The sequence below is a fragment of the Oculina patagonica genome, chromosome 12, assembly GCF_052425735.1.
Source record: "Oculina patagonica isolate OP01 chromosome 12, crgOcupat, whole genome shotgun sequence".
Taxonomy (NCBI): Eukaryota; Metazoa; Cnidaria; class Anthozoa; order Scleractinia; family Oculinidae; genus Oculina; species Oculina patagonica.
The window spans coordinates 8,528,498-8,536,894 of NC_135769.1; the positions used below are offsets into that span (position 1 = coordinate 8,528,498).

The following is an 8,397-nucleotide window of genomic DNA, read 5'->3' on the forward strand; positions in this document are numbered from 1 at the left end:
CCAGGAATACATTTTTTTTAGAAATAAATACAAAATAAGTATTGGTAATCTAATGGTGACGAGTGAAATTAGGAAATAATTTCACGCGCCTTTTGTCAAAATGCAAGTGAAATTATTTCCTAATTTCACGAGGTATACCGTTTGATTACATTTTAATATCATAGGTGACAAATTACGCTTGGAATCGTAGGTTTTTGACTGGTATATTGCATCGCGAATTCCGATCTTTGAAACTGTCTTAAACGTCGCTCTGGATTCCGAAATATCAAAAGTGAAATCTGCTTTTCTAAGTTCTGTCCAGCAATGGTCACGAGTCAGGCATAGTCATGCCATATTAAAACAGAAGAGGTCGTGTGCAGTCGAGCCATGAGCTCGACTGCACAAAAGACAAGTACAAGAACATACAAAATAGCAAGGATAAATTCATTATGAATTATTCTAAAAATATCTTAATAGTAACTTAAAAGAGAATGCACATAAACGGAGATAATTTTTAAAAAGGGTAGAAGTGATGCTAGCTACCTCATTTCAAGGGGACTTTTCCTCTCAGCTAAACATTCTCAACACGTTAATAAAGTTATTCATTCATTTCACTGCCAATAACACTTGTTGAGCTGATCCCTTTACATTATAAGAAAGTGGGTAGAATAGAGTAAAGTGTAAGAAAACATATACAGTTAAATTAGAAAATAACCATTCACTACCAGTATTTTCTTGCTTGCAATACGCGATAATTCGAGATCTTCAAGTTGTTGTCGTTATTTACAAGTCAGTACTGCGCTCAAGAAATGAATAATTTTAGAGCTCCGCTTTCAGGCTTGGCTAAACCTATTAAATAGCTTTTTTCATTTGGAATTTCAGTGATTTGAAGACGGCGTACATCGTATGGCAACGTTATTTAATTTGACATTTAAATCGACAGTCATGCAGAGGTTGACGAAAAAGAAAAATTACCAAACTTTTTTTCAGGAGAGAATTAGAAAGAACTTTTATTAATGTTAAGATCAAGAAGTGCGTTTAAGCCTGACACAACGCGTATTTTTTCTTTGTTTCCGCGAACTGACCAACTATTATTCGCACAGAACAAGTCTGTGCTAGTTAGCCATAATAGTCACGAGTTTGACAAGAGTGAACACGCCAGCCCATCATAAATAATAACAAAAAAATAAAGACGCTCTTTGTTGTTCTTTCTTTCAGTTGGAAATAGTCAAGCATTAGACAATTTCCGTCAAAAGCCTGTTCATCTTCAAGCCTTTGCTCTGCCAAATTTCACAAGGAAGTGAAGTAGGTGGCCTAGTTGAAAGTGAAGCTTTGAAATGTTTCATTATGAATCGTGGACTTGAATCATTTCTGGTAAAATCAGAGAATTCAAGAAGAAATATTAAGTTGTTCTTGCTTTGCCTTTTACCGTGCTTCATACCTTCGGTTAAGTCGGGGAGAAATGACTGCACTCTCGAGCATACTGCTGTTCGAGCTGTTCGATGAGGCAAATCTTACTAGCACATCCACGTTAACAGCTTCACGGTGTACAAGTATGAATTAGTTAAGATATTTTTTAGACCATTTTTACTTTTATGTTTCTTATTATATAAATTGTGTCCCTACTTTTTTGCAGACACCTCACTTCGTCACAGAGAAACCATACAATCTTCATGTGAGTTATACAATACGGACGTCTCCATAGTACGGGCAATCAGATCTACCCCTTTGGTCTAAATAAATGTTCTTTGCTCTTTTAGTTACGAACAAACTATACTAATTATTTTTCACTGCAGTAAATAAAAGCATGGGTGTAAAGTTTTATGTGTGCTTGTTGCTGATCATTTTGGGGATTACTGCATATGCCAAGGAGAACCCAGGTAAGAAAGTGGACCATAAGAGCACCTGATTAAATGCGTTCATTCAGCTAAGGTTTTAGTCCCATACATGCATGATTGCGACCAGATCTGAGTTGTGATTGTACATGACAAATGGCAAGTGGCCATTATAATTATTTCAAGTCGGGTTCAAATTCTGGTTTTATTTAGGCTAAGCAGTTGCAAATGCAACTGGAACGCAGTCATGTCTTTACTCCATTTTATTTTAAAACTTTAGCAGAACTTCCACATCGCGACTGGCCAATTGGTGTGTGCGTAGGTCTTGATGATGGATGTCCACCAGATATCCCGTATGACTGCCGATATAAGTATTACTGTTCACCTTGGGCAAACGTATGCTGCTGCCGGTATGGACGTTGTACGATATGTGTTATTAGTAGATAGAACAATCAAGTCAGTTGGTTCTAACTGTAAGGAAAATGATATAAGCCAAAGGACTTCGCTAATCACATTTCTACACCTTGTTAATGCAGTCTGCACATAATTTATCTCCAGTCTGACACACTTTTTGCCTATTGTAAATAATTAATTCAACGATGTGTGAAATTGAATGTTACTAGCAGTACCATGCAAGAAGGAAATTGGTTGTCTATTGACTTTATTGGTCGGTTATTGACTGCAGTTTATGAGCTATAAAAATGTCTATGTCTTGAAGGAAATTGTATCTTTATCCGTTGTAAGACCTTGTAACTATACTTGTAGCATATTGACTTCCTCTTATCAAAGTGAACCCGAATCGTAATTTGCTGCCATTTTGGCAATGATATACTTTGGGTAATAATGACAATATGTTCTTTATTTTGTAGGACACCGCCATGAAGCGAATTGGTGAGGCGACTGAAGCGACCAAAATAAAATTGTTAACGATGAATTTGTTTTCGTTGAGTCAATCTGTCAAGTATTATTTTGAAAAAAAAAAAAAAAAATTCATTTGTTAATTAAATCTCATTTACCTATATACTTGTACCACGAAATGCAGTGGAATAAAATCAATTTCAGCAAAGCTTCAGTTGTTACTCGGCACAAGTCATTATTGCTCTGTCAACACATCAAATGGAACGTCCTCGATAGGAATAACCTCAGACTTTTCCATTTATGACACTGACATTTATTTCTCCCTATTTTGTCAAAAGACATCGTGACGAAAAAGTGCTTTCCAGTGAAAAGGCCGTATTGTCGACATCTTTCGATAAGAGCTTTCTCAGAAAACGAATCGAGGTACCCTACAGTTTACTCTTCCATTTGGCAAGCCTTTGTCCCATTTGAACTTTCTAGTAAATTGTAAGATTGGGAGAAATTGTACCTAGGGATAAAACACTCCATTCCATAATGGTTGTGTTATAAATTGTATACAGTTTGCTTGTCCCAATCTTAGAGACAAATACATGATTATACATGACCTGTATGCCCTTTCTCAGAAATCGTCCAAGCTTTGTTTTTCTAGGCATCACTGTTAGTGTGAAGTAGTGTGACAATGATAACTGGGAACAAACGGAAGTTACTCAAATCCCAGATAAGCTCAGATAACCGGAACATTTTACTCTATATTATCTGGAACTGCGGCAAAGTACTTTTACGGATTTTTGAAAGTGACAAAAAGAACTGATGAAAGGAATGTCGCATTTCCGACATGAGTTCTGCGAGATGTCATCGGATAAATAATTTTATTTTTTTCTAATGCGGGGTTAATTATTTCGTCAAACGTGCAGAGTTGCAGAACACCGTGACATGAGAATATGAACAATATTTTGAAGTTATATTCAACTTCTTTTTGTAAGTGATTTACAAAATAAAGCTGCGTTTTATCTTAAATAATTGGAAACCAAACCTTCTGCACGGTCTTTCGTTGAAAGATCGCGTGTTTTCCTAGAAACCACTGTAAGTTACAGTTTACTAAGTGACGTGACAGCGCTGTCCGGGAAGCAACGAAAATGATTCGAATTAGACAAGGCGAATGAGGTCATATACGCTATCTTTCTAATTGTAATCGATTTACTTCTCCTCATTAGAAAACATGCAATCTATCTACAATCCCCATGTCCAGTCTGGTGTTAGTATTTGGTCATCCTCTTAGGCGAAGTTTAACAAAACTAATGAGTTTTTATGTGTGCATATTTTTAAATGGGCTCTGGCACCTGTACCGAACAGCACTGTCTACAGCTGTCCCATTTGAGCTTTCTAGTTCAATTGTTCAATTGTTTGTTGGAAGAAAATGTAGCAAGGAATAATAAAACTCCATTCGATCTGTTACTGTGCTTGTCCCAGTCTTAGAGACCAATACATGACTATACTTGACCTGTATGTCCCTTCTAAGAAAGCGTCCAGGCTTTGTTTTTCTAAGCATCACTGTTAGTGTGAAGTAGTGTGACAATGATACCTGGGAACAAACGGAAGTTACACAAATCCCAGATAACCGGAACATTTGACTCTATATATCTATGTGGAACTGCGATGAAGTAATTTAATGGCTTTTTAAAATGTGGCAGAAAGTACTGAAGAAAGAATGTCGCATTTTCTGACATAAGTTCTGCGAGATGTCATTGGATGAATAATTATTCGACAAACGTACAGAGTTGCAGAAGACCGTGACATGAAAAATTAAAAATCTTATTTTTTTCCAGAAAAGGGTCTGAAGGAGCGTTAACTGCTTCTTAGATCGAAAAACGTGCTCATTCGGAGATAGGTTGTAGTTAATTCCAACTAATTCCGGAAACAAGTTATTTTTGAAGTTCTTTTCGTCGAAGCCTGAAATTACGAGGATTCCCCGTGTTGTCACGACCTGACCAAAACTATTGTTCACACAGAACAAGTCTGTGCTCGTTAGTAGGTCACAAGCTAAAAATAACAGTCACGAGTTTGGCGCGTGCAAATATGCACAGCCCACTGTTGATTATAAAAGGCCTTTTGGAGTTCTTCCCCTCAGTTGGAAATCGTCGAGCATCGGACCCTGTTCTTCTTCAAACCTTCGCTGCTTCAAGTTTCGCATGTAAGTGTATGTTGCATTGGTTAACCTGAACATGAAGCTTGAAAATTTTGCAACAGTGCATCATGATCTTTTGTCGATTCTTGTTAAGTCAAGCTTATTAAGTAGAAGTTTTAATTAAGTGGGAGGAAATAATTGTTTTCTTGATGGTAATATTTTTCTTAATTGATACTAGTATAGGATTATCTCGCAGGTCTTGTCGCTCTATTTTATCTACAAATTCACTTTTATACTGGCTGATTTACTCCTGTTGGAGATTAGGTACCGTAGTCGATCATTGCTCCATGAAAGTTCCAACTGACCGCACACATCATAACTATGCATATTTTCTCTCTCAATTTCAATTTCAATTTTAGTTATACCATTCATACATTTTTGTGTTGCAGTTCAATCATGTGTGTGAAGATTTATATCTGCTTGCTGCTTGTTGCATTGGGGATTACTGCGTTTGCTCAGGGAGACGAAGGTAAGGAAGTGAATCATTAAGAACAAATTTATGTTACTTTAAAAGTGGAACGATTCAGTATCAACTATCAGGAGCATTAGAGTTTTTTTGTGTTTTTTTCAAACCTTTCAATTGGATGATTAAGTCAGTTCACGTACATTGCAAATTGGTTAGATATCAATATTTATGTTTCCTTGTAAGTCAGTGTCATTGGTTCAAATTTCGTTGGGCCCCTTTACTGAAATCAAGACTTCTTTGCAATTTCGAACGCAAAAAACGATTGTGGCGATTGTGTTCGTTACCTCACTTTATTTACAGTTAATATCGGTATCTGGGGGCCATGGGTTCGATTCCCGTCAGGGACTCAATTTTTTTCTTTTTTTTCTTTGTCCTATGCTCGTTTCATTGTTGAACAATTCCTCTTCAAATTTACTTTGATTTACAGATCTCCCAAGATGCGACTGGCCAACTGGAGTGTGCGTCTATTATAACGATACATGCCCACCAGATATACCGCATGACTGCCACAGAGACTACAACTGCCCACTTGCGACAAACAAATGCTGTTGCCGAGGGGCGCCGCCGCCTCCAGGTAAGCAACCTGTAGCAAAAATGTAGATGTAAACTTACCAACTCTCTTCCTAGCAATCAGTTTTACAAAATCTCAGAAAGCAGTTTTTGATCCTGAATGTTTAGTTGCTAAAGAAAATAACAAAATCCACGCTCATTATGACAAATGGAAGACTTTGTTAGGCTATCTCCTCTCTAATTAATAATTTTCGAACCCATTTCCCAATAAAAATTTGCGATAAGACATTCGCTAAAAACAAAATTTGAAAATTTGACTGTCTCATTTGACTGCTTCATTTACGAGATGCTATTTATAAAGAAACTGCGACCAAATTTGAATACGCAGGCGGCTCCATACGTGCTAAACTCTTACAAAACTTGTATTAATTAATCTCCATTTTCTAGTTTTAGTATTTATACATTTTATCACATATTTTTTTTTGCTTGAGAATGACGTTAAGTCAAAGTAGAAACGTTGTCGTCTTTTTAAATTTTCTAAACGGAGTTTAATAGTAGGCGTTTGCGGGGGGGGGGCCCCCCGGGAAAATTATAATGTTTTTAGCAAATGACTCTTACGGCAAATTTTTATTGTAAAGTGTTTTACTAAATCGCTACTTAAGCTCACGTTTGAAGCAGCTATTTAATTAATCGAAGGCAATTTATTACTCAACTGTATGTTGTTATACATGAATAGTAACTTTATACACTGTATTAGTTTTGTGTATTTTAACTTTAAGAAAAATGTAACTCTGTAGTGTAATGTAAGTATAGTTAATTGTAAGTTATACGGCAATACCAACAACAAAGAAAATGGCAAGTAGTCATGGGTTCAGATCCCGTTTTTTTTTTCTTTTAGGCTTAGAAATTTCAAACGCAACTTCGACACTTATGCTTCTCCTCCTTTCTCTTTATTTATGTTTCAAACAAATTTCTCTTTACAGAACCCACTGAACGATGTGACTATCCACATGGAGTATGCACGTTCGTTGGAGATGGCTGCCCACCAGACATTCCAATTGACTGCCGAAATAAGTACTACTGTCCTCTTGCGACAAACAAATGCTGCTGCCGGTAAGAATTTAGCTGTCAATATGCTAGAAGCTACATGTCTTTATAAAAAGTGATTTGTGTCGTAGAGAGCAGATCAATTTATTCAGTTCGTTGTTTGAAATTGAGCAGCTATGAAACACTTCTGGTCCTTCTGATTAGCCTCTTACACAAGTAAGTCTGTCTGAGGTCACCATTTTCTTAAATCACATAGTTCATGATAGACTGAAGGGCATTTTTAGAACAGATGAATTGAACGTTTTTCATCAAGAACCCTTTGTCATTTTGTCTCTAAGTAGTCTGAACGTATTTCTTGTGTTCGTAAATTCATAGCTAGTAGAGTCCCCTATAGCAAAAACTGAAAGCTGCGTGAAGGAAACAACAACAACAAAACCAATAATAATAAAATTGGAACTGAACTAGTGCGTTTGCAATTAACCCAAAACAGGCAGTTACTTTGTTGCTGCGGGGGCAGTTTGTCAGTGTTTTGTAGTATAGCTGGATAGGAATAGTTAATTTGTAGGAAATTTGATCAGTCATAAATACAAAATGATTTTTAATTTTATTTTATAGGAATCAATGAAGCCAGTTAGCGATGGTTACTGAACACTGCTGCATCAGAACAAAGCGAAGAAAAATACATAATTTGAAGACATAGTTTAGGATGCTTCGAGGGCATAATGAAGAAGGATATAGCGGTTAATTGAAAGCAAATTAATTACTTCTTGTACGGCTATATAGTCGCAATGGAAGCAGTAGAATTAAAGCTACTTCAGCAGAGCCTCGGTTGTTGTCTCATGAGTATTTTTTTATCTGTAACACGAAAAGAAATATCAATCCTTTTCAAATATTTTTATGGAGGTATCTTGACGTTAACGCATCGTTTGGTGAAAATTGCTGTGGACAGTTGGGGAGGGGACTTCTCGAAAGCTTTTCTACGGGAAGAAAAAAGAAAGTGCCCTTCGTTTAGCAGGTTTATTCTTCCACTGGGCAAAGTTATCTCTCAGGCTTTCTTTTCGACCGCTTCTTCTTTATGACATCACTGAATGTTTTGCACGATTAATTATAAACAGCTGTTGCAGTTGATGTACGAATTCATCAACTGACAAATATTGTCTTGATCTACAGCCAGATTCATAGGACTGCCATTAAAACAAATAAACGAGGATCAATAAAAAAAGACAGTAGTTCTGTTTGGCATGTGGTCGATTTCTGGAAAAGGTAGAGGATCATTTCGAGAACAACAGTGTTCGACACATGCGACGTGAAAACGCTGTCTGGGAACAAACGGTAATCACTGAAATTTACAGTGCACATAAAAGCCATTCTCCTATTCCCATCCCCCGGGACTTTAATTTAACAAGGTCATACGGCAAAATATTGCGGGCAAAGCCAAATAACGCCTACCCTTTTGGAAACTGGTTCAATCCAATACAATGTGGTACGATTCCCGTGGGGTCTGGTGTATGTGAAAC

General features: G+C 36.8%; 2 protein-coding genes across 4 annotated transcripts; both read left to right on the forward strand.

Moving 5' to 3' along the window:
* The first annotated feature begins 1,180 nt into the window (after positions 1 to 1,180).
* Positions 1,181 to 2,886, forward strand: LOC144633337 (small cysteine-rich protein 2-like). Of its 3 annotated transcripts, none has more exons than XM_078492227.1 (5): positions 1,181 to 1,284; positions 1,616 to 1,683; positions 1,776 to 1,859; positions 2,095 to 2,224; positions 2,684 to 2,886. In XM_078492227.1, exons 3-5 carry the CDS (start codon positions 1,787 to 1,789, stop codon positions 2,694 to 2,696), a joined length of 216 nt encoding a protein of 71 aa, XP_078348353.1. In that variant the 5' UTR covers positions 1,181 to 1,284; positions 1,616 to 1,683; positions 1,776 to 1,786; the 3' UTR covers positions 2,697 to 2,886. The 3 variants fall into 3 exon arrangements, with proteins under 3 accessions (XP_078348353.1, XP_078348352.1, XP_078348354.1); XM_078492226.1 differs by having other exon boundaries at positions 1,616 to 1,654; XM_078492228.1 differs by having other exon boundaries at positions 1,616 to 1,654; positions 2,098 to 2,224.
* Positions 2,887 to 4,751: 1,865 nt separating this feature from the next.
* On the forward strand, positions 4,752 to 7,703 carry LOC144633323 (small cysteine-rich protein 5-like). Its single transcript, XM_078492208.1, has 5 exons — positions 4,752 to 4,863; positions 5,247 to 5,326; positions 5,751 to 5,897; positions 6,817 to 6,946; positions 7,496 to 7,703. The coding sequence occupies exons 2-5, from the start codon at positions 5,254 to 5,256 to the stop codon at positions 7,503 to 7,505; spliced, it is 360 nt and encodes a 119-aa protein (XP_078348334.1). The 5' UTR covers positions 4,752 to 4,863; positions 5,247 to 5,253; the 3' UTR covers positions 7,506 to 7,703.
* The last annotated feature ends 694 nt before the right edge of the window (positions 7,704 to 8,397 follow it).

What these genes read in the sequence shown, in the direction of transcription:
- LOC144633337 (XM_078492227.1), top strand. Translation starts at nt 1,787, where the DNA reads ATGGGTGTAAAGTTTTATGTGTGCTTGTTGCTGATCATTTTGGGGATT. An exon ending in ATATGCCAAGGAGAACCCAG is followed by an intron (nt 1,860 to 2,094) that starts GTAAGAAAGTGG and finishes TTAAAACTTTAG; the next exon opens with CAGAACTTCCACATCGCGAC.
- LOC144633323 (XM_078492208.1), top strand. Translation starts at nt 5,254, where the DNA reads ATGTGTGTGAAGATTTATATCTGCTTGCTGCTTGTTGCATTGGGGATT. An exon ending in GTTTGCTCAGGGAGACGAAG is followed by an intron (nt 5,327 to 5,750) that starts GTAAGGAAGTGA and finishes TTTGATTTACAG; the next exon opens with ATCTCCCAAGATGCGACTGG. An exon ending in AGGGGCGCCGCCGCCTCCAG is followed by an intron (nt 5,898 to 6,816) that starts GTAAGCAACCTG and finishes TTCTCTTTACAG; the next exon opens with AACCCACTGAACGATGTGAC.